Source organism: Alosa pseudoharengus, unplaced genomic scaffold (genome assembly GCF_046254945.1).
Source record: "Alosa pseudoharengus isolate Yale_2024_CS ecotype anadromous, Long Island Sound unplaced genomic scaffold, YU_APseudo_1.1 YU_APseudo_1.1_scf_2, whole genome shotgun sequence".
Classification (NCBI taxonomy): Eukaryota; Metazoa; Chordata; class Actinopteri; order Clupeiformes; family Clupeidae; genus Alosa; species Alosa pseudoharengus.
In genome coordinates this window covers 28,287,571-28,312,747 of record NW_027468663.1, presented here as the reverse complement: position 1 = coordinate 28,312,747, position 25,177 = coordinate 28,287,571, and the positions used below count along the sequence as shown (strand labels likewise).

The 25,177-nt window shown below is 44.7% G+C and overlaps 1 protein-coding gene across 3 annotated transcripts; it reads left to right on the top strand.

Annotated features, from left to right (window-relative positions):
* On the top strand, nucleotides 1-23,013 carry fgf12a (fibroblast growth factor 12a). Of its 3 annotated transcripts, XM_076294413.1 has the most exons (6): nucleotides 4,037-4,220; nucleotides 5,113-5,160; nucleotides 6,842-6,952; nucleotides 13,333-13,436; nucleotides 21,956-22,154; nucleotides 22,898-23,013. In XM_076294413.1, the coding sequence occupies exons 1-6, from the start codon at nucleotides 4,037-4,039 to the stop codon at nucleotides 23,011-23,013; spliced, it is 762 nt and encodes a 253-aa protein (XP_076150528.1). The 3 variants fall into 3 exon arrangements, with proteins under 3 accessions (XP_076150530.1, XP_076150528.1, XP_076150529.1); XM_076294415.1 differs by lacking the exons at nucleotides 4,037-4,220; nucleotides 5,113-5,160 and adding an exon at nucleotides 1-88; XM_076294414.1 differs by lacking the exon at nucleotides 5,113-5,160.
* Nucleotides 23,014-25,177: the final 2,164 nt, after the last annotated feature.

The following is a 25,177-nucleotide window of genomic DNA, read 5'->3' as shown; positions in this document are numbered from 1 at the left end:
ATGAGGATTTTGAGGCTATTCCTGAAGAAAGGAGCGCATATGCTGCAGTGTCTCTGTGGACAACGATCGGAGCCGACCACAATCACCGGTGAGACATTATCCTTGCATGCTTTCTCTTGAGCGATGAAAGACGATCTCATTGGCCGCTGACTCTTGTGAGCACATCTTCCGAGTCTGCGGCACTGTGCACTTGCTCTGTCCGATGTGCTCTCCGCCGAGTCGCTACGCAGTGACGGCAGCGCGCGGGAGTCGTACTCCCTCTCATTTCGGCTTACTTGTTTGTCAGGGTTCGCACCACTTCTGGGGTGTCACATCAGAGAGTATCACATCAAAGAGTGTCGCGTCTAGGAATGCGTTAGTGGTGGGATTGAGCGCCGTGGCCCAAAGAGAGGAACCGTAACAGTGAGCCAAGGCATCTACCCTGTGTCAAGGACATTTCTTTCCCCATAGATCGGGAATCGAGAAATGTAGCCATTCAAAAACAACATAGAGGAAACTTCAAAAGACAATCAATTCTCCCCCAAAGTTTCACGGTAGAATAATTTTTAAAACACTGTCAAGGAACACGAGTCGTACACAATGACGGCAGAGATTGAAGCATCAAGGTGTGTGGGTGTCCTCCAGGACAAGCAACTTCTTCACGTGATTCAGCACCTGGGACAGCAACTTCATTGCGCAATGACAAAAGATAGCTGATCCACTCTATTCTTATAGATTAATTCTAAAGATTCATCATTCAAGAAGTAAATTCTCAGTGTTCTAAACACTTTTTTACATATTTAATTTGCATAGCCTTTCATTTTATTTGTGGAAAGTAGCACAGAAACTTGTGAAAGTAACACAACATTAAGTTTCATTAAGTAAATTGGAACGCAGCTCACAGAAGAATGTGCTCAATATTGTTAGTGCACTCCACTCAGCCTTTGTCCAAATCATACTTTTCAAGTGTCCATGACAATGAACTTTGTGCAAATTAGATTTGACCAGTCTCTCTCTCTCTCTTTCTCTCTCTCTCTCTATCTCTCTCTCTCTCTCACATACACACACACACACACACATGCGGACACACACATACACATACACACACAAACACACACACACACACACACACACACACACACACATACATACAGACAGACAGACAGACATGCAAACATTCCACAGTAAAGGAGCTTAAAAATGTACAAGCACCATACTCATATACGTGGACATAAACTGAATGAATATATGCACAGAGTGACCTAGACAAGCCTCCTTCCTTGAGTGTATTTACCCTCGTGCACATGCCAATATACAAATCAAACCATGTGCTCTACATTACTCTCTGTGACCTGACACTATTATTCTAACTACAACTCTGCCCTCTTTGTCCATTGCTTTATAAATAGTGTCTTAATTTAGTGCAAGGGTGCCTTTGATGTGTTACTTCAGGAGTGCCCTGAAGTATTAGTGGCTCATCATCAGACAATGTCAGATGAACTTTCTAAAAGGGTTTCCAGTCTGCCAGGGTAAGATGGGACCTGAGTTTATCTGAGGTCAAAGCTCCTGGGGGGAAAGTTCAGTTTATCATAAGTTATTTGCTCAGAGTAAGAGTTTCAACTTGTTTTAAAGTAAGTCCTCACAAACTCTGTTTGGAAAAAACAGAATTCATGTATTTCTTTTGTATTTCCTTTATGCATGAGCCCTGTGTTTGACAGAAATAGATAGATAGATGATAGATAACTTTATTAACCCAATCAACATAATTAAAACGTGACATATGTTATATATGTGAATTGCATTCATTGTATTGTATATGGCATTCAATGTTGTTGTGAATTTCTTATGCCCTAAAATTAGAAACTCTACAAGGCTATTCCATTTCTGGCAGTCTTATCCTCGGGTGCTACTACGATCTAACACTAGATGGCGGCAGTCTTCAAGAAATCTTAGTGAAGGCTCATTATGTGGAAGTTGCCGGGCTAATCGGGGAGCTTTGAGGCATTTAATGAATGTGTGGACGTAGAAAAGCAGATTGATTCCATATTGTTTTCAGTTTCACATTCTGACAGCCCAAGTAAGGCAGGTATATGGAAATAAATGTAGGGTACTGGGCTGGCACATTCAAATCAAAGCAACTGAAGTCTAAGGGCATAGTGATGGTCATGTTGCCTTCTCGATGTTTATAGAAATTAGTGGAAACGGTGCAGCCTTTTACAGTATATTGATAAAATATGCTAATATTCCAATGGCACTGACAGACTGACAGACTATGCGATTCCTATCTGAGTTTGTCATTATTTATGATAGCAGCTTTACTAGAAATGTGCATGAAAAACGTGATGTCATATGACTTAAGTAAAATGAAGAGACGTTATGGAATATCAGGCGACATGAGCTTTCATTACAACATAGGCCTGCGTAGAAGACTAAAGCGGGAGACAGCAGAGCGATGAAGTCTGCGAGCATAATCTTAGCCGCACATAAAATTTGGAGGAGCGTGAGGGACTCGAGCTCCCAATGCATAGTGAATGTTTAATGCAGCTTCACAGCACGCAGGCAAGAGGGATTTCATGTCGCAGCCACGTGCACCTTCCACGCTTGGTCTGCAGAGTTGTTCTGTGCATTCTGTCGCACCTGTGTTTCTTTGCAGTGAGAAGCTTTGATGTGAACAACAGTTTGCCAGTTAATAAACTTGATGACAACATTTTGAGATGTTAATATGTGGAGATGATAGTCAGATTACTCTGGGGGAGAAGCAAATGCATTTTTTTTGTTATGACACTTATATGATGGACAATGTAGTTTAAGAGAGAAAGCAAAATACGGATATGACTCGAAGCGAGTGCAAAACCGAAATATTCAATGAAGAAAAATATAGCATCCAACATGTAGCCTAGACTGTCCCAATTACCTCTGATGATGGAGCGGAATTGAATTGGCAAGCGGAGAGGTAACGGCAGGTCGGCTCCCAAAGTGTATTCGGCCTGAAGGCTGATCAAACGCGCGCACGCACGTAGGCACACACACACACACACACACACAGATGTTTGAAAGCGCGAGAGCGCGCGCGCGCGCACACACACACACACACACACACACACATAAAGAGAGAGATGTTTGTAAGCGAGCGCGCGCGCACACACACATACACACACACACGCCTAGCATGCAGGATCAGGATCCCCCCCCCCCTCTCGAATTCCTCATCCAAACCTCAATCACGTATGATTGCGTAGAGAGAGAGATAGCGCCGCACACCTCATTCACAGCTCGTCCGATGGGAACATTGACTGTGTAAAGAAGATGTGTGCTATATTAAATATTTTAAACAGCTGAAAACGAATGCTGTTCGTATTAACGGCATCATGCCAGGGCACTTACGAATGGCATTGTTTCTGTTCAAGAGTGTAGTGCCGGGACACAGATGCCTTTAGAGCAGGAGAGCACAGGGCAGCGAGGTGGGCTGAGTGCCTCTCGTTCTTTTGTCGTGCCGTGGACTAAATAAATTAGAAAGTTGTGGAACCTTGCAGATGCGAAGCGGAGCGGCGAACTGTTGAAAGCGCAGACGGTTTCTTGGAGTCCATACATCGGGAATGATCCCGAAGATGTGCATTTTCTACATTCATGACGTTCGTCATGTGGATGTAATCACGGGGTAGTCCTGCTCGCCAGACGCGCCAGAATCACCTGGAATACCTGGGACTCATTAAGATCACGCGACAGGGTACGATTGCTCTGATATTTCAACTTAAATTCTTTACAAGTAATTTAATATTTTTAATAATATCTCCACATCGCTGAACTAATGATCGATGGCAAATCAGAAAATGTCAAATTGATCTTTTTATTACCAAGTCGAAACCGGGTTTCATTTGAAACAAAATGACATTCGAACCATGATGACTGACAGGACATCATAGATTTTCTGACAGGATCGGGATGACATTTGGCTAATGTTTTAAGTGCAGCGGACGATTTTGTGTTTGCCCCCTCTTGCGCTAAGCGTCTGCGCCACTCGACCTCTGCCTAACGACTCGGTTCGCCCGCGCGGGAGATGGCCGCGATCGCCAGCTCCCTGATCCGCCAGAAGCGTCAGGCAAGGGAGTCAAACAGCGACCGAGTCTCGACTTCCAAACGCCGCCCCAGCCCCAGCAAAGACCCCCGCTCTCTTTGCGACCGGGTCTTCAGTAAAGTACGCTTCTGCAGCGGCAAGAAAAGACCTGTTCGGCGGCGACCAGGTCAGTAATACAGTTTTTTGCACAAAGTCCCCCGCCCCCGGATTTAGCGGAGACACTACTGCAGTCGGAAGCTCCATCTGAACCGTTGGAGAGAATACACTCCACGGTGTTAGATAGCTATACTAAAATCCACCTGTTCCATGGCTCACATGTTGTCTATCGAGATTCACAGTTTGCCATGCCAATATGAATGTAATATCGTTTGTGTTCTATAATGTCGTTATTACATATATGTGTTGTTGTAGGCTACTTAAATATAGCGCCATTCCTGGCGTCTTGGGCAAATATGCAACACCCCCTCTGAACACTATAATGCAAATTATCGTAACTTTTCCTCAAAGTTTCAAATAATGTCATTTTGTTTATTGTTCAAATAGTTTAATAATGATATTTTGAATGCTTATGGGCGAGTGGCACCGCAGTGCACCAAGGCATCTGAGAAGAGATGTTTAATGGTAAATGTTTATCACGGGGAGAGGTTTACTGCAGTATGTAGGGAGGGATTGTGATCGGTTCTATTGACAGACACCGTTTCACAGCCCACTAATCCATGCTATCTTCCCTTTTCAGTACACTGAAAAAGCGGAACGATGCGTGTGAACGCTGCTTTGCTCTGCCTCCTCAAATGCACATGATGTAGGGCAAGCCGTGAGAGGTGTTCTTTTTTTGCTCAGAGAAGGCGCAGCGTGCCCTCCTCTCCTCCTTTCCTTTTCTCCTCTCATCTCCTTTTTTCTGTTTCTTTTCCTTTCCTTTCCTCTCCTCCTCTCTCCTTCCCCCTTTCTTTCACCAACCTTTCCTCTCAATATTGTCAATGATTTTTTTTTTTACATTAAAACGCCCGTTTGCTGGAGAATCTGTCTGTAAAAATGTTGTTTTTCCTTCTCCCCGTAAGATGCGCCCTCGAATCCTCCACAGGTGTCACGTAAGGGCGTCAGGCTAGGTCAGTAGCTCAGCCTTCATCCCATGTGCTGTGTTTCCCAGTCACCACTTCATCCCGCCTTCATGTCGATCCCTTTGCGAGGGGGGAGCGAGCTCCTGTATAAGGGCAGTCATTTGATGTCTGCCTCCTCTCTGTAGTGTGCTTGTCAATTTATTCCACTCTTTTACTTTGGTCTTGTTCTTTTAACTCTGTCTTTTAAGTTCCTTATCTTATGTGTCTAATCACCCCTTTAATCTTTAATGCCGCTCCGTTTCCATATTTCCCCCACCCCTCCACTTTCCCTCTTAGTGTTTTAACTTATGCCCCCCCCCCCCCCCCCCCCCCATCCTTGTGTGTCTCTTTTCTTGTGTTAGGTTATGGGTTCTCCTCCTCCCCCTCTGGTCTGTCCTGTGGTCTGTCTCAGTGTGTGTGTGGCGTGTGGACTAGCGCTATGAGCGTGCGGTGGGGCTCGTGTTTGCTGTGTGCTGCTGTGTCGTGTGTATCCTGTCAGTTGTGTTGACTACAGTAGTAGAGGTGATCATTCACCATTCCATGATCATGCCGTCATCTGTCAACATGTCCAACTGTGACTGTTTAACTGTCTCTGCAATGGGGAACACTGAGTCATATTGCGTGTGTGTGTGTGTGTGTGTGTGTGTGTGTGTGTGTGTGTGTGTGTTGTGTGTGTGTGATATGTGAGGAAAGAAAACACTCATTTTGTACTGTGCACACACATGAAACCCAGTCCAGAGGTAGTCCAGATGTCCAAGGGTATGCTTATGGACTAAAACATGCTGAGTGCACATATGAATTCATACTCATGACTAACCGAAATGCCTTTCAAACACAACATTCATACTCTCTCTCTCTCTCTCCCACTCTCTCTCTCTCTCTCTCTCTCTCTCTGACATACACACACACATGCATGCACACACGCGCACAGTCTCAAACACATATCACTTCCGCTCATCAAAGAAACCCCTTCTGCTCGAGCTAAGCTAAGTGCTTCCCTTTACTGCCAAGCCCATGTAACCCATGTAATTTATAGAGTTGTGGCGCTCACATGTGATTTAGTACAGTTGCCCTCTGACGGATAGGGGCGGGCTTGTTGGCGAGATTGATGGCCCCTCCATCCTGTCAGACACATCAGGGTACTCTGGGGATGACCATTGGCAGTGATTAATGTCTGTTCTGAGTTGAACCCTCTAGATCTCGAGCACCTTTTAGGTGTAGGCTTCAGGCTCAGCATTCAACCTATTGTTAAAATAGTCGTGGGCTTTGCCACAGCACCAAATAGACACAGCCCGTTGTCTCAAGAGAACTGCTCGTCCTGGGTAGAGTCATCCCTAGTTGTATCATTCAGTCAAATCAATGAAATGAATGAAATCAGATAAACTAGGTAAATAATCAGATAAACCAAATTAATTAAAACAATCACAGATATCAGTTAAACAAGTAAAGAAAAATATATTTCTATCGGTTTTAATGCTCGGCAAATAGACCAAGGGAAATCTTAGCGCAGTGAAAGACTAAGAGTGCACTCAGTGTACAAAAGTAGATATAATCTAAATCCACTATGTATTGCTCCACTGTAAGACACACACCACTGCTCCTTAGGATAGAGTCTGAGGGAGGTGATGTCATGTGTTGGGCGGAGCCTAATGGAATTGGGGGGTTGTTGGGGGTGTGTCTTGTGTTCCAGAGCCACAGCTGAAAGGCATTGTGACACGACTGTTCAGCCAGCAGGGCTTCTACCTGCAAATGCAGCCCGACGGCACCATCGATGGCAGCAAGGACGAGAACAGTGACCACAGTGAGTTTCCTGCAGTACATCCCACCATAACACACACACACACACACACACACACACACACACACACACACACACACACACACACACACACACACACACACACACAGACAGCTGGTTATGAGATACATACACACATTAAGAGTTGGTCCTGTGTAAGTTGAGGGTCATATAAATTGCTGCTCATGATGGAAGGCATAGGGGAAAGTGTATATATATTAGGGTCGTCATTCAAGACAATCAATATGGCATTGTTTACTCTACAATATGAAATTTCTCAAGACCTGTTTCAGCATTGTCTGCTGTTGTATCTCGCTCGATGCTGGGAGAACCGCAACAGAGAAGCCATTACAAATCTGCAACAAAATCTGACAACAGCCAGAGCTAGAGGCATCTGAGAGAAACCTTTGATTCTGTTTCATCTCTCTGACGGAGACAAGCCAGTGCCACATCCCGCCCTCATCCTCCCCATTTGCAAAAGGATTGGGACGACATTACTGATGCCACATTTTTGAATGTTGTAAGGAATCTGTGAGGACCACTTGATATATATCATTTTTGAATAAAAAGGGTTTTCAGAAGCATTTCTATACATCACATAACCTTAAACTCTGGTTGAGCAGAACTGCATTCCAGTAGAGAAACAGAAAGCCAAAGAGAAACAGCATTCTCATCAGGAGATGGCCTGTAATCAAAAGAGAAAGAGAGAGGGAGAGAGACAGAGAGAGAGAGAACTGACAGTGCTGCTGCTTCACAATGAATAGCTTGTTAATGGAGGAGCAATCTTTTCATCAGAAACCATTTTATGCCAGAAGGAAAAAAGTGTTACCCTCGGGGGAGTCTGCTCCAGGACAATTCAGCTCCTCTCATCAGCCTGAGAACTGCCTTAACAATGGGAACGCGTTCAGAGAAGGAGGGCGGTGGGAGAGAGAGAAAGAACGAGGGATAAGAGAAAGAAAGCGAGAGAATCCAATTCAGCGGGAAAGTGCACCACAGTCTCCTATCACATTATTTGAAACTATGTTGCTGGCTGTAGCAATGTGATTGTAGCCCTAATGCAGACACACACTGAGGTGGAATCAAATGGTTTGCCACCAGCCTCAGGCAGGTTGTCAGTACAAACATTCTTTTATGTCTTGATGTCACATGCACAGACCCATAGCTTCCATTTAGGAACACTGCAATAATTTGCCACTTTTTGAGGTATGATTTGAAAAGTGACTGCTCTGGGTATGAACATTTCAATGATACATGGTAGGGGTGGGCGAATATACCGAATATATTCGATACATTAAAGTGTTAAATCGCAAATATCGAGTATTTCACCGTCATCATTTTTTTAAGCGGCAACACTTGCTTTGGATTTTTGTGTCCCTGTCTCTCTCCACTTGCCCTCTCTCCCTCCCTCTCAGTAACAACGTGAACAACGCACATCACACATTCACAAACCAATCCTGAACAGTCTATTCAGAAGAAGGTGTGAGTAAATGAGAAGTAAACTTTCAGTTCAACAGCGGCGGTATTGCTGTCTATGGGTAGAATAGGTTAGTGTTGTTCAACAATGAGCTAGGTTGATAGAAGACACAGAAGCAGTTCCGAACGATTTTGAAATTAAACTTGCAACAATATCCGTGCATTAAGGCAGAAGGGCTACTGTAGGCTATGTGCACGTCTGACTGTTTCAAAACGACAGTGCAAATTTGCACATCTCACTTCCCACACATGCTAAATGTTCGTCTATGGTACTTCAAGTTTGCGTTTTATATAAAACTTACGAGATCTGCACATTGAGGCATATTAGGCTATGAGTGCATCTGACTTACAACCGTGTCTTATTAATCAACCAATAACCGAATGACTAATTAAGGAACACACCACACCATACCTTATACACTGTATATAATGTAAGCCATCATCATTCATATGGAAACATATCAGTGACAGATTGAAACAAACTAAATTTATTTGGAAAGTTAACTAAAGCCATGCAAAAAGAGAAGTGAGTTAACAGTTTATCCTTTCAAAGAATGCAGGGAAAGAAGAGAGAATGATAAAGCCAAATAACAGGCCCTGATGAATGCTCTGCAAATAGGCTAACATAAATCAATTGATTATACTAAAATACTAACTAGTTTTGAATGTCAAGAATAAATACGAAATGTCAAGATTAAAGTCGACCTGATATTTCAACTTTATTCCTGAAATTTCGAGTTTAATCTGTCAAGATGTCGACTTTAAAGACGACACGTCGAGATTAACGTTGACATGATATTTCAAGTTTATTCTTGAAATGTCGAGTTTAATGTCGTCATATCGACTTTAAAGTGACGATTTTAAAGTCGACATGTCAAGTTTAATCTCATTATAGCAAAAAAAAATCTTCATGTGTGGCCCTAATACTCCATCAGAAATGTTAAGCTACTGCCAAATGTTAAGCGAAAGCCAAAGCTTTCACCCCTGCTTTTACATGTGAATATAACATGACATGCAAATATAAAATAGAAACCACCTGTGAATAACCAAGAATGTTTCAATGCAGATATTATTTGCAGAGATTGGACTGGCATGATTTAGCCTAGTCTACTGCGTCACACTGGTATGATTTAAAACATTACAGGGTGAAAGTGAGAATTCACAAATTCTTTTAGAGAAAATTTCAATATATCGAGATATATATTGTATATTGTGATATTATTTTTTTAGCCATATCACCCTACATGGTTATGAGAGAGATAAACATACTTGTTAGTCTCACTAGCCATTCAGGGCATACACAATATAGTTCTATACTCAAAATAGTCAGAATACCCCAGCCTGGTTTCACCAAACCAGTTCTCTGTGAATTGGTCTGAAAACCCTTTTCGTATTAGCATTCTCTCTGCACCCAGGATGGCAAACCAATCCATGACCAGAGGTGGCAAGAGTTAGCTATGCTGATATCAAAACTATACTCTCATTCTGCCGTAATAGTCAAGGAACGTTGCGAACGTACCATGGGCGCAGCAGCACAATGATATCACGCAGCACCTGAAAATAGTCCCATAGACTATAACTTCCAGCAACAAGGTTGAGCTGCAGCAGATTGTTACGCCAGAATGAGAGTTTAGTTCCATGTCAAATCAGCCTAAAAAATCGCCATGTTTCCTTTTCCGTTAGTCTTATTACACTTTCTAACTTGAGAAGAGATACGTTTTAAATAGGAAAATTACCATAAATCTTAGTCACTTTAAAGCGTGATGCTAGCAGGCGAGATGCTAATGGTCTAATCCGATTAAATGATCTATGCTAGGCTGGAGCTAAAAGTGGTATCGCCAGACTCAGAGAATGGCTGGATGAACTGCAGAAAGGTAAAAATCAATTGTTTAACTCAAGGGGAGGTGGAAAATGAGTGTAATTCCCCAAATGGTGGAATATCCCTTTAATATCTGTATAGTGTCCAAAGGTAGATAATTAGGAGGAGAGGTTCTTCCCAGTGTTTCGTGTTAAGCATGTGGTTGAGCAGCCATTAAAGGAGCTCGTAAGGCCTCTAATAAAGCAGGTGGTGCGGTTCATGTTCATGGCAGCCCCTTTACTTTATGAACCTCAAATGGCTTGGTTCATCAGGGTGATGTAATGGCCTTCCAGAAAGGAAGATTGTTTGGCAGGAACCCACAAAAGCCTACTCTTTGGATGTCTGATTAACCTTAAGTAAATCAGAAAGAAAGAAAATCAGGTTTCTAGGCCAAGTATACTTGCATATACAAGTAATTTGGTTTCTGCATTTATCCCATCCGTGAATTAGTGAACACACTATCAGCTATCAGCGTCTGAAATTCTGTGGAATGTGGAACCTTTAACAGAAAATAATCCAAAACACCTCTTTTTTTGAGGGAGGAATTCTGTAGACTGTGGGAGGATCCCTTGATAGCTTCAGGGATGGATAAGACCTGAGGCAGTCTTTTAGCTTCATCGACTCAGGCCCCCCAGTACTTACAATCACCTGTCAGCATGACTGTATGGATGGAGCCGTGCAGTGAACCGCTGTGAATAATTCAGTAAATAAAAACTAAAAATATCTCTCTCTCCATTTGTTCCCCATGAATAATCCTCCGTGCCACAGAAGACCACTGTTACAAGACAGAAAAAATGTGTGGTTTGTGTGTGTGTGTGTGTGTGTGTATGTGTGTGTATGTGTGTATGTGTGTGTGTGTGTGTGTGTGTGTATGTGTGTGTGAGAGAGAGAGTGAGAGAGAGAGAGAGAGAGAGAGAGAGAGAGAGAGAGAGAGGCGGCATTCAGGCACTGTACAGGGTCATTGATCCAGGAGATGGATTATCAAGGTTATAGATTACCTCTCCTGATGACCCCATGAACCTGATGATGGCCTCTGTTGAGTCCAGCACTTCGCTCTCGGCGCCCACTGCAGTTTGTCCGTCAGCAGTTCAGTGAAAAGCCTCCACCACAGCAGGCCGGTTGGCAGCGGCCTGGAAGAGGCCTGGAAATCTCCCAATGATTCATCAATCACGGAAAACAGTCAAAATATGGATGTTATCAGACGTAAGACAAACGTTTTCAAGTGTGTGCAGGAACAGCTTTCTCTTTGTCAGAGGCTTCAAGATCTTGCTAAAAACTTGCCTTAAAATATAAATGCATTTTTACACATTTTATACATTTAAATGCATGAAATAATGCTAATCCCATTTTACATTAATACTCATCTGTGGAGCGCCAGCTCTGCAGTGTTGCCAGAATCCTGTCGGCTGCTGAACCTCTTCTTACTTGGGATCACCGACAGCACAGGCCCTGCATCCTCTGTGCCTTTGAGCTGTCTCTCCAATTTTCCCTCCCAAATATCCAATTCCAGACACTCATCTCCCGTGCACAGCACTTAATCTGCCAAACCCATATTAGGGTGGAATAGCCTCTCCCCAGGACGAGCCCGGGCTCTGCCTGCCAGGTTAATGTGAATATTAACCACCAGATGTACATTGATTTACACACTCAGAAGTGCCTGTCAGAGTTTTGATGGGTTTGGTCTTGTTATTTTGGCTTTTTGGGTGGTGGTGGTGGACTTCCCTGCCAGCCCAGGAGCGGTAATTCCCTGGTGAATTAAATTCCCTCATAAAGTCATTTCTTTGATGGGCAGACAAAAATTCTGGCAGCAGCAGTGAGGCGTGTCTAATAGAAGAGCAAAGCCTGGACAACATATTTAAACAGTTCTGTTTTTTAACATAAATGACAGGCCTAAGGTTTATGTGTTTTATTAATGGCAGATAATTGTGTTGTGTTAATAACAATTACATCTTGTTTACCATATCTTAATGGCAGATAATTGTGTTGTAGATTTTGTTTTATAACAATTACATCTTGTTTACTGTTTTTCACCCTATCACAGTTACCATTACCTACTGCACTGGATGTTCTCTTGTTGTTGATAATCTGCTAGAGGAAGCGCTATCTTTTGTTGTTCTTTGTTATTTTAATTAAAATGACCAACTCAGTGGGATGAATGTCTTGTGGACTCAAAATGAACTACAAAGAATAATTATTAAAGGATTATTAACTAGGAAGGATTAATTTAGATTATATAATTTATATATTATATAATTTCCATTCCCCAAGAGGCAGCCATGTTGTGTCCGCCTCCTCTGCGTTCAGGCTCATTCCTGACATGTAAATGAAATGATATCTCTCCACGGAGACAGCAGTGGATATCTCCAGCATCTCACAACCCCAAAGCCAATTTACTCCCCATCAAGGCAGACGTTGGCTCCTATTGAACAGAACAGCATCTGGCTGATTGACGCAGGCAGTGTTAGCACCTCTCTGCTGTGCTGTGTTGCGTTGCTTCGCCCGGCTCATCGTCCGATTAGATCTTTGCCATCTGGTCCACCTCAGCAGCCCAGCCTATCTCAGACATATCAGCTCTGCTGCTCTGTCGTGCTCCTCACGTTCCAACCCTTCACTCCAGCGCTCTGTTACTGTTACACCGCCGCCAGTTAAAGCCTTTGGTGGATCTGTGCAGCAAGACCTTGAGATATTGTAAGCGTAGTGCTCGAGCAGGAACATGAGCATGATAGCACCAAGGGTTGTTGCTGTCTATTTAAGGATCAAGGATCCAACTTATAACCCAATCACTCCCCTCCCCCTCTCTTTTTGTGTGGTGGGAGTACAGTATGTGTGTGTGTGTGTGTCTGTCTTCCTGTCTGTCTGTCTGTCTGCCTGTGTCTTGGGGAGAGGCGGTGTTGCAGTATTTAGTATGGTCTGTTTTTAATATTTCAGTTTCCTCTGATAAGTCAAAGTCTCCCCTCTCTCCCCCTCTTCCTCTCTCCCCCTCTCTCTCTCTCCCTTTCTCCTCTCCCCTCTCTCCCCCTCTCTCTCCCTTTCTCCTCTTCCCTCTCTCCAGCCTTGTTTAACCTCATTCCAGTGGGCCTGAGAGTGGTGGCCATCCAGGGAGTAAAGGCCGGCTTCTACATCGGCATGAATGGAGAAGGCTTCCTTTATGGTTCAGTGAGTCAGACTTCTATCTCTATTTAAAAATATATGTTTATTACTCTCTCTCCCTCTCTCTCTCTCTCTCTCTCTCTCTCTCTCTCTCTCTCGGAATGTTCTTGTTTTGGATTGTTGGCATTGCTCTGTAGTGTTTCAGATGTTTTCATGCAGCACTGTTTTTATCAGTAATGGCTTTTCCCACAAAGTGGTCTGGCTTCCTGTTAAAACTCATTTCATGAAGAGCACTCTCGCCTGAAGAGGTGTTAAGTGTAATTTCTTGCCTAGATGCATCTACACTGGCTTGCTCACAGTGTCTGTCCCTGTACATGTACTATCTAGAGTAGCGCTGCACTGCTTTGTACAATGACAAAATGAATTCCTTTTATGCTGAAGTTGTGCTTTACTCTCCCTCCTTCTCTCTCTCTCTTTCTCTCTCTCTCTCGTAGCAAGTAACACATTGATTTTTGGAACTCTTTTTTGTTTGAGCCCCACCACTTTGGCTGATGAAAGCTGTCAAGCTTCATGTGAAGCTTCATTTTACCGCATCAGGCAGATCTAGGAAAGCGTGGGGCCGGGTGGGGGCATCCCTGGAACTTACATAATGGCTGGTCACATCAGTTAATCCTGTTAAGGAGGGGAATCTTTGAGGAGAGCATGAGTAATTTAATTTCCCTTAAGCCACTGTGGGGAGATGGAGGGATGTTATAGTGGCGTGTTGACTATACTTGATTAAAGAAAGCATCATTTCAGTTTGTGTGATTGAAAAGCGAAATTGAGTTTGGCGATTGATAAACAAAATCAATTTTATCGTTAATTAGAGTCTTACCACATGTTAAAGGTAAACTATGCAGTATTGGCAATTTCCTTACTGTTTTCTCGGTTTTTGCTTCTTTTTCGCTGGCTCTGTCATGATGAATGTCTGAGAAACTCCATCGCTACCTTTTTCTAGCCGGTGCCTGGCGTGTATGTGTATTTGAATGCAGTAAAGCAATTACTCGTTATACTTCCTGACACTGAGACCGTCGGCCCGCCGGCCCACAGTTGCAAGGGTGTTTTTTCCGCTCACAGGCGCTAGGGGGAAGCGAGACGGCCACCATTCAACCCGAAAAAAGTCATATAACCATTCCAATGACTCTGAAGCTGTTAAATGAAGGTACATTAAGCTAAAAAAACTTGCATATTAAGCTAAAAAACATGCATAGTGTAACATAGATGTAAACACTGAAATGCATAGACTGTAATAACATATGGTTCATCCACATTATGCATAGAACATATAGATATAAAATATGTATACTTTCATGCCTGCGTCAAACAATGAAGGCATCCAATGAAAAATGTACACCTCCACATTACAGGCTCAGAGTGCTACAGAACATTAGCAGTGTGTAAACTGAAATGTCACTGCATTATGGGCCTCTCTCTTGTTAAATATGCTTGGAAGGTCTCATTGCGTTTAACAGTTAATGCTAAGATTATTGTCCTTGAAAAACAGCAATTAGTCAGTGTGATTTGTAAAAAGCTTAACAAGGGCTTTTTCATTAAATGGAGAAACAAGTCTACTGGGCCATCTGGAGGGGCTTTCTTATGCTTCGTGTCAGAGATCAGGAGGGCCCACAAACACAGCTGCAAGTTCATTTAATATTTACTAAACAATGATAATGGCTGAATCATCTGGATGCGCACCGAGGCGAACTGCAGCAGCAGAGAAAGTGAAGAGCGGAATGGGAAGGTGGTGTGGGGTGGTGTAGGTGGGGGGTGGGTCTTTAAAGAGACACTTGCATACTGAATATTTAACAAGTGAAGTTCTGTTAACTTTTGCCTGGAGAGTGAGAGATTGCTCAGCGTTACTTCTCTCTCTTTCTTGCTCTCCCTCTCTCTTTCTCTCTCTCTCTCTCTCTCTCTCCCTCTCTGACTGTATCTAATTAATTTCAGAACTCTCCTCACGCTGAGGCATCCACACCAAAGTAAATCCTGCCCCGATAGGGGGCTAAAAAAGTTGTGATTTTGGTGCAGTATGCCTCCAGCCACGCTGCCCTTTAACTCTTAACTCTGTAGCCTTCCGTGCTGCTTCCAACTCATTGGCTCACTGGCTCATTCAATCTGGCCCCCTAATCTTGGCTCATTCACTCCCTCACTCTCCACCTCAAGCTGGTGTGTGGTGAGCGTTCTGGCCCATAATGGCTGCCGTGCATCACCCAGGTGGGTGCTACACATTGGTGGTGGTTAGTGAGGTCCCCCCCTTCCATGTGAAGCGCTTTTAGTGTTGAGAAAAGCTCTATATAAAATGTAACATGTTGTCGTGTTGTTCCATCTCCTCCATCCAGATGTCTGTGATTGCATTCCAGCTTCTAGAAATTACTACAGTGCGATGGGATTTTTCATGACAGCTGTCTTCTTCCCACAATTACTCACTGCCGCACTGTACGACTTTAGCCAAGCTCTATCAGTGCAAATAAACACGGCACTTCTTGGAACGGGAGCTTAGATTAGAAATGAAAATGGGTTGTGACATTTGATTTAGTTCCATTGCTTTTTTCAGATCTAGGGGGTTGTAGCGGATGTATCTCTCTCTAGAGCTGGTGTTTGTGGTGCTTTCTTCCCTGCTGACAGGAAATTGCTTGGCTTATCAGTTCTGAGTTGTGAGAGTTTGTGTGATTTTGATTTGGTTGATGATAACAGGGGAGGCTCGGGGAAAGCAGGCTGATTCAGCTTCCTGCTCCTCTGTTGTGCAGATCTACTGCTTTGTTTTGGCCCAGCCACAAATGGGACCATTTCATCATCTGATGAAGTGTGTGTGTGTGTGTGTGTGTGTGTGTGTGTGTGTGTGTGTGTGTGTGTGTGTGTGTGTGTGTGTGTGTGTGTGTGTGTGTGTGTGTGTGTATGCGTGTGTGCTGAAACTTCCGAATCCTCTGGAGCTCCACTCCAATCTGGGAACCATGTGGAGCTGATGACAAGGTCTTGCAGACTCTGGCCAGTACCTCATCACTACGTCTGGCTCTCCCGCAGTGTGTGCCACTCGCAGGTGCACCCAGCCTCCATTTTCACCTGCCGCAGCTCCCACCATTTCAGCTCCAAGTCTCTCATCTGCGGCTGGCTCCCCTCAGACTGCTCCTTTAGGCAGCACACACACACACACACACACACTTTCTCTCTGTGTGAGAGGGAAGCTGGAACCGGAGGCCTGCGGGCCTCTAATTAACTGAGGTAAGGCTCTCCTACTCAGACTCGCCTCGTTATCTGTCTGCAAAAAAACAAAACAAATTCAATGCACCAGGGAGTTGTGGGAGAGGAAGTGTTTCCCCACTCATAGGGGCTCTGAGAGGAGGAGTGGGGGTGGTGGTGCATTCTCCCAAAGCTAATGATGCAGCTCAGCATGGAGCTGGAGCGCTTAGATCTCAGGCACTCTGATATTCTCCACATGAATCAGCAGGAATATACAGGCTGTGGGGAGTGCGCACACATGCCAGCATATGGATGAGCTCTCTTCCGTACATGTGAGGCCTGCTCAAGGGTCTGGACACACATCGAGAAACAAAGAGTGTCGTCGAGGGTGGTGGTCTGAATGCAGTGTGTAAGAGAATCCTTTTGGAATTCAAATGGATGCTTGGCCGAGAGCTTTATGATGATATTCCATTGTAAACCATCTTCAAGGACCACGATAATAGAAATGGTCCTTTTACTGTTACATAATGCAGATTGTATTGAGCACCTTTAGCTTCCCAAAGAATCCAAAATTTGTAGAGCTGTACCACTAGGCCTCTATGTGTACTGCACAGAGGGGTATAGTTATACACAGCTCACGCCTGAGGTTTCTAATCCACAGAATGATAAAAGCACAACTGTCAATTTCTATATATTGGTCCATCGACGTCCCCACAACACCTAATTGTATTCATGTCCTATAATCAGATATTCATTGTTCACAAGCCATTCATTCAGCAGTATCTGACTGTATCATTAACATATGCTGACTGCAGTGCGTACAGTATGTGACCTTTTATTCCAGGAAAAGAATCTTTACAGAGGCCAACTTCAGCCTTCTGATGAAGGGCACTTTAAAAAAAAGGGTCTGAACCCTTGGAAGACCTTTCTGGCTCATTTCCTATTTAAATAATCTAACAAAAAGGGAACACATCTGTTGTCTCTACGTAGCCCAGTACTCTTGTTAAATGGCATACTGTATGTGTTCAGAATTTGGCTTCATTAGAGTTAGCAACCAAAGGAGAATGCCAGGAAAGCCACTCTAACCTTAAAAAGGCTGTGACAAACTTTTACACGTTAAGTTACTTAAGTTACTTGAGTTACTGTGTGTGTGTGTGTGTGTGTGTGTGTGCGTGCGTGCGTGCGTGCGTGCGTGCGTGCGTGCGTGCGTGTGTGTGTGTGTGTGGTGTGTGCGTTTGTGTGTGTGTGTGTGCGTGTGTGCCACAAGCTTAATCTTAGAGTGTCTCTGACCCCTTTTCCACAGATATCCTGATAAGTTTCACGAAGAGGCTTTGATGTGAGCCGCCTCTGTCCAAAAGCCCAGCCCATAGTTATGCTAATGCTCCTGTGCCATTCATCACCACTCATAATTTTTTCCCCATTCGGACGTGCCAACGGCTGTTTCGTGAGGAGGTGCCTTGCTGTTGAGCAGCATCAGGTTGTGGGGCAGTGTGCAGCGGTGCGATAGCCACAGGACGGGTTGTTCTTGGCATGCTGGGAGGTTGCGCCGGCTCGCCGCCCGTCCGAAGTGGTGCAGCTGGTTTGCAGTGTTAAGCGCTGGGTGCTTAGAGTGCGGGAAAGCTGGAGAGGAGTGTTGAAGTGTTGGGAGTGTTGCTCCATTATTTATGATAGTTTTCATTCTGACCTACTTTACAGCACAGCGGTAACCACATCTCTCAGTAGTTTTAAATGCATCTATCTTTAACTAACACACTGGAACACACACACACACACACACACACATACACACAGAGATGCATCAAACATGGCCACACACATATGCCCTCTCACACACTCTCATTACACTCATCCACAGACATGTTCACATCCATGTCCACCAATCATCTACAGAAACAAACACTAGTGCTTGCACACACCAGTGGAGAAATCACTGGCAGCTCCCTCAAGAAAAGATACACACACTACACACACATGCATTTGCTGATAATCACACACACACACACACACACACACACACACACACACACACACACACACACACACACACACACACACACAATCTCTCTCTCTCCCTCTCTCTCTTTCAATCACTCTCTCTCTCTCTCTCTCACACACACACACACACACACACACACACACACACACACACACACACACACACACACACACAGAGACAGACACACACACAAACAAACACACATTCATTCATTTATTCATTCATTCATTCATTCATCCATTCATTCATACAAACACAGACATATTATTTTTGGATAGCAGCATTTATCCTCGTATCCTACATATCTTACACACGCATTAGTGTTAGATGTTTGCGTCTGTGGCCACTGGGAGCCATTGCTAGTATTGTTTTGCTCTATTGTGCCTTTGTGGCTTTGCTGTCTGTAATTTATGTGCTGTGCTCGGCCCCACTGCTGTGCCGCAGTAAAAAGCAGCCGCAGCAGCAGGAGTAGGAGCCAGAGAGACGGGGGAATACCGCGCATGCTGGACTCTCACTGCCTCACACACACACACACACACACACACACACACACACACACACACACACACACACAAATGCGCGCGCACACACACACACACACACACACATGCACATCCACACACACACACACACACACACACACACACAAATGCGCGTGCACACACACACACACACACACATTCACATCCACACACACACACACACACACACAGGCACAGACACACACACACACACACACACACACACACACACAGGCACAGACACACACACATTCACAGACGCACACACACACACATTTTAACCATTATTTCTGTCCACGTGAAGAAAATGGTAGAGGGACACAAATATTAAGGATGCAGTACAATACATACGCAAACTCATGGACCAGTGGTATGCAGCAGGTCTTCACAATATCACTTAATAAGCACAATACTCAGTTCTTAAGGGTATAAGTAGCAACGTCTCCGCCATGTGTGGCAGGTGCCAATAATAGCAGATATGGCACAGTACTTTGCAAGCTTTTATTCACACAGACACATGCAAAGACACACACACACACACATGCACAGACACACACAGATGCAGATATACACACACATAAGAAAAGCTCTAGTCTCTCTCCATACCCTGTCAGGATTGTGTGCGTTGTGCTGATGCCAGAGGCTGTGCTCTGATGTTGTGTGTGGTGATTAAGATGATGGTGTGAAAAGGGCATGTACATCGTTGATTGTTCATGCTCATTGTTTGTATGCTGTGGTAATCTGTTGGAGAGGGTCAAAAGTTCTGTGTACACGGCTGGGTGAATGCTGTCGTCTAAGGGGAGGTGCCAAGCTTTGCAGGGATAATTATGTTTAAGGGTGCCAAATAATGTTAACCCCACCCACCCACCCACCCACCACCACCACCCCACACCGGGATAGTTTTGTGTGTGTGTGTGTGTGTGTGCCCATTTCCCTTGTCTCTTTAAGGTCTGGAGTGCTCTCTCATTCAGAGAACAGGTAGCGTGTCCTTTCCAGGCTATCAATGTGACTGAGGCAGCTGTCTAGACAGGAGCAGTTTGGCCGCGGCCAGCTCCTCCTCCTGAATAATAATGACTCGTCACAGAGAATCTGTTCATTTAGCGTTAGCAATCTGCTCCCATCCAAATCCATAAACAGCTTATGGGTTTGCTGGTTGATTTGTCCTTCATGTCTCTATGTTGTTTGTGATATGCCTTGGGGCAAACATGTGTGAGTGAGTTTCTTGGAGGGGGTCGGGTTCTTTGAGCTGTGAGAATTGAACTGTTGTTTCTCTGTGTGCATACCGGCATGTGTATGTTTTTATGGATATGCTGTGTGTATGTGTGTATGTGTGTATGTGTGTGTGTGTGTGCGCGTGTGCGTGTGTGCATGTGTGTGCATGCGTGTGTGTGTGTGTGTGTGTGTGTGTGTGTGTGTGTGTGTGTGTGTGTGTGTGTGTGTGTGTGTGTGTGTGTGTGTGCGAGCGTGCATGCATGTGTGTGTTTGTGTGCTGTATGCATGTTTGGCCTTGTTTATGTGTGTTTTATATCTGGCCCATTGTTTGTGTGCATGCTTCATCTTCATTTGTTCATTGACACCCCCCCCCTCCCCCATAAGGACACTTGGCAGGCTATTCTGTTTATAGTGTTTCTCTCTCGTCAAGGTTTTCGAGGTGCATGAGGTAGATGTCTCCCATGCCCTGTTTCACTAACAAGTAATTTGCCTCTCCTTCAGATCACACCGGAATTCTAATTAAATGCCTTAGAATTCACTCCCACTTCACATACCAGTAGCCCTGCCAGGTGCATTATGAAGCATTGTGCACTCCTGGCATAGTAGCCATTTCCAAACAATCACTGCCTGCTCATTGTGGTTTCTTAGCCTGAGCAGTGAATACAGAGAAGAAAAGTTCCAACATATTTTATCCAACAACACCACCACCACGTTTGATATTTAACAGTGTTGCTTCTTTGGCACAGATTGGAAATGCTAGCGTTTGCACTGCACATATACAAACAAGATACAAAGCTTTGAAAGGAACTCGTTCTTCATTAAGGTAATTGGTAGTGAAAGGTTCTGACAGGGTCTCACCATCAGCCTGCTGTTTGGTCGACCCAACCCCAACCTCCCCTTATTTACAGTGAAGAGGTGGAGGATAATTGCGGCGGTGTCCTTGTGTTCAGGTGTGTGTGTGTGTGTGTGTGTGTGTGTGTGTGTGTGTGTGTGTTTTTGTGTGTGTGTGTGTGTGTGCGGGCAGCTGTGTGAGGGAGGGGGTAGAGGAGGGATGAGGTCAAGCGTCAGCGCTGGCTGGAGTCCCCTGGTGTACGTCGGCGTGGGACAGGAGGCGCGCTCACCTCCGCACCCTGGCCGCTTGAGCAGCGTCTGTCTCCTGACAGCGTGTCACCCGACCTAGATAACACACTGCCTCATCTCCGCCACTTCTGTCCACACGTACTGTATACCGAGACCTAAACACACACACACACACACAAACACACACACACACACACACACACACACACACACACACACACACACACACACACATAACACAAACACACACACTGACTAGGCACACACTCCCACATGCTGTGAGTCCTTCACCACACACTGCTCATAACAGCCACCCCACCACCACCACCACCTGCACCTCCCGTGGGATTCCTCACGGCTACATTTGCCCTCTCTTGTTCTCCTTCTCGTTCTCTCATTCTCCTCTCCTTTCTCTCTCTCTCTCTCTCTCTCTCTTCTCTACTCTCTTCACTGGGGGAGAAGAAACTCATTTACTCTGCATGTTCTCCTCTCTTCCTCTCCTCCCACCTCCTCTCTTCTCCCTTCCCTCTTTCCCTTCCTCCTCCTCTCCTGTCCTTTTTCAGGAAATGTTTACTCCGGAGTGTAAATTCAAGGAGTCCGTGTTTGAGAACTACTACGTCATCTACTCGTCCACCGTGTACCGGCAGCAGGAATCGGGGCGGGCCTGGTTCCTGGGCCTCACCAAGGAGGGCCAGGTCATGAAAGGCAACCGGGTCAAGAAGACCAAGCCCTCCTCCCACTTCTTGCCCAGACCAATCGAAGGTAGGCCACTCATCCTGAGCACAACTACAGCACCACCACCTCAATCCAGCACAAAAAACGCTGACTAAAATACTCAGAAGCCTGTAAAAAAAAGAAAGATTGGATACCTTAATCATTCGTGTAGCTCTGATAAAGTTTTAGCCCCAGTTCTGTCAGTCGCTGAGCAACAGCTTTATGCCCCCCTGATGTGTTCTGGCAAATATAGACCTGTCACACAGAGGAGGTCTTGCTGCCTCAAGTACTCCTGCAAACTGCTGAGTCATTGTAACCACACTATTGCTGCCTAGTCAAGTCATTCGATTATAATTGCCGTACAATACCCGTTATAGTGCATTTATGACGCAATCACATGACCATTATATGAAAGCGTACCAGTCAAGAAAATGAGTAGATGTTCATCATTTACTCAGCAGTATATGACAGCATGATTATGATTGGACTGATAGGGACCATGGCCTTGCCTGCAGTAGCCCTCATTTAAATTGCAAAAAAAAGAAAAAAGGATGAATTCAAATGTCATTTTTTTTAACCTTAATCAGTAAAAACATGGATTTATGGTCAGGGATCAAAGTCAGTCGATTTATTGCTCTTGTTTGGGGTTTAGGATGCACAAGCTAAATGACTTAAGCATATAAACAGGAGCATCTAATTCCTAGGCAGACAGTGATGCCACGTCCAATACTGACGAGTTTTGTCTGTGTTTTTGTCCGTCTGTCTGTGTCTGTCTGTATGTCCTGTTGTAGTTTGCATGTACAGGGAGCCGTCTATGCATGAGATTGAAGAGAACCGTCGCTCCAGGAAAAGCTCAGGGACTCCTACCATGAACGGCGGGAAAGCAGTGAACCAGGACTCTACATAGCAGGGCTGGAGCGAGAGGGGTCCTCCCAGCGCGGCACAGAGCCCCCCCCCCAGCCCCCCTCGCCCTGACGTCCTGCTGCCTCACCGCTAAGCGAAACCAAGACAAATAAAAACAACCAACAAACAAACAAGCAAACAAACACAAAACTGACTTCTTGCCTGTGAAATCTTTTAGACGAATGCGAAGACAAAGGAAAGAAATGGGGGGAGTTTAAAAAAAGTGACACGTTTTTGATCCCAGACTTGAACACACATTTTATGCAAAAAAAGGAATAAGACAGGAAACTAAAGAAAGCATAGGTCTGACGGTGGAAGCTGTGTTTTCCTCACGGTGATAGTATTACTTATCATTTTTGGATTTATGCTGTGGAAAAGAAGCTTTAAGACATTGCCATGTGTTCATTCTTCTGAATGCTCCTGCACTCCCCCTCGCTCTGATGTCTTCTACTGTTATTACTGCTTCTCCTTGTCTGTTTCTAGCCCCCCCCCCCCCCCCCCCTCCTTAATGTCATGTATTTCTTTAAGTTCAAAGACAGAGAAAGTGTTAATGGATTCGTTTTACCCTCTGTTTAATTGCTTGACAGTGAATGCACTATTTCACTACCAGAGACTGGTGTGTGGGTATAAACTGAATGTAAAATGGAGGTTTCGCTAGAGTTTGGATGGATATCTGAGAAGTGGTTTGTGGGTGTGCAGCTTGAGGGGAAAGAGAGGCGATGGAGCGCTTGATGTTTCTTTGTCAGGGTTGCCACGGTTTCACCAGGGTTTGACCCCGAAAGTCTGTCTTTTTTAAGACCCGTTGAGTCATCCCTTGCTCCAACACTCCCTTTGTGCAAGTATTGTTTGTGTGTGTGTGTGTGTGTGTATGTGTGTGTGTGCCTGTGGCTGACAGATATATAGAGAGAGCAATACACAGAGAGAGAGAGAAATCAAAACACTCCTGACACTCTCTGGCCCATGAGTTGTCTGTCGGATGTGAACCTGGGACAGTAAGCCCATCTCGAACAGGACAGTTAGCCGTGAACAAACAAAAAAAAAATTTCTGAGAAAATTGTAAATATTCCAGTAAATATGTTTTGTATTTCCACTCTCAATACACTGACATTGCTAAAGGCTTCCGTGTTGATGAGATGAGTCTACTGAACAATTACCCTAAGCGATGTTTAGTGAAAAAACACTTTTTTCTAAACAAAGCGATGCCTTCACCCCCAGCAGAACGACCATACTTCTCAGTAGCATGCATATTCTCATGCAGACCCGCTGACCATGATCCAACTCAGGAAGCCTTTGCCTTTGCGTTGAGTCAGCTGCCACACGCACCTGCCCTTACCAGCCCTCCAAGCACAATGACTGACCGGCCCAGACCTTTAGGGGGCGCTGATGGGCCCCAGGGCCTGATGAGGGCAGGTGCGGGCAGCTCGTAGACTCACCGCTCTGGCGTTAGAACCGGGATGCCGAATCCTCCTCCAGGAGGTCCTTCTACTCAGCAGACGATAGGTCCAGCCTGATCCGCAGCTCCAGTGAGCAGAGAGGCGGTGCTGATTGGGCTGTTAGATTAGATAGATAGATAGATAGATAAATACTTTATTGATCCCCAAGGGGAAATTCAGGAAACTTGCGGGTGAATGCTGCAGGGTTAGGCCGGACCCTGGGGTGGGTCTGACTGTGCCTGTGACGACAGCTCTGTGATGCGGATCCAGCCCAACATCAAACAGCAATATCAAGAACTTGAACTGATGAGGGGTCTTCCACTAGGGAACATACTTGGCATCAATAAGGGAGCTGTGTGTGTGTGTGTGTGTGTGTGTGTAAATGGACTGGAAGCTATTCTAGCCAAGTTACCAACACAGGTTATTCTTACTGAATGTTCTCAGCCTCAGAGCAGAAATATAGCATCCCATGGCGTTTGTAGCCATGTGTGTCTCTTGTCTTCCAAATCAATGCAACTTTTGACTGATTCTGCGGTTGCCATTGTTACAATTGTATGTTACCTCGATTACCACTCCAGGCTGCCAAACATGGGGCTGTTTTGTGTACTTTTTGTGAGGCTGAAAAAGAAAATTCATGAAAATGTATGTTATTCATGGTAGTAGCTAGTTACAATAAGATGCTGTCTCCTTGTAGTGAAATACATTGACATTTTGAGAAAGGGGACACACTTGAAA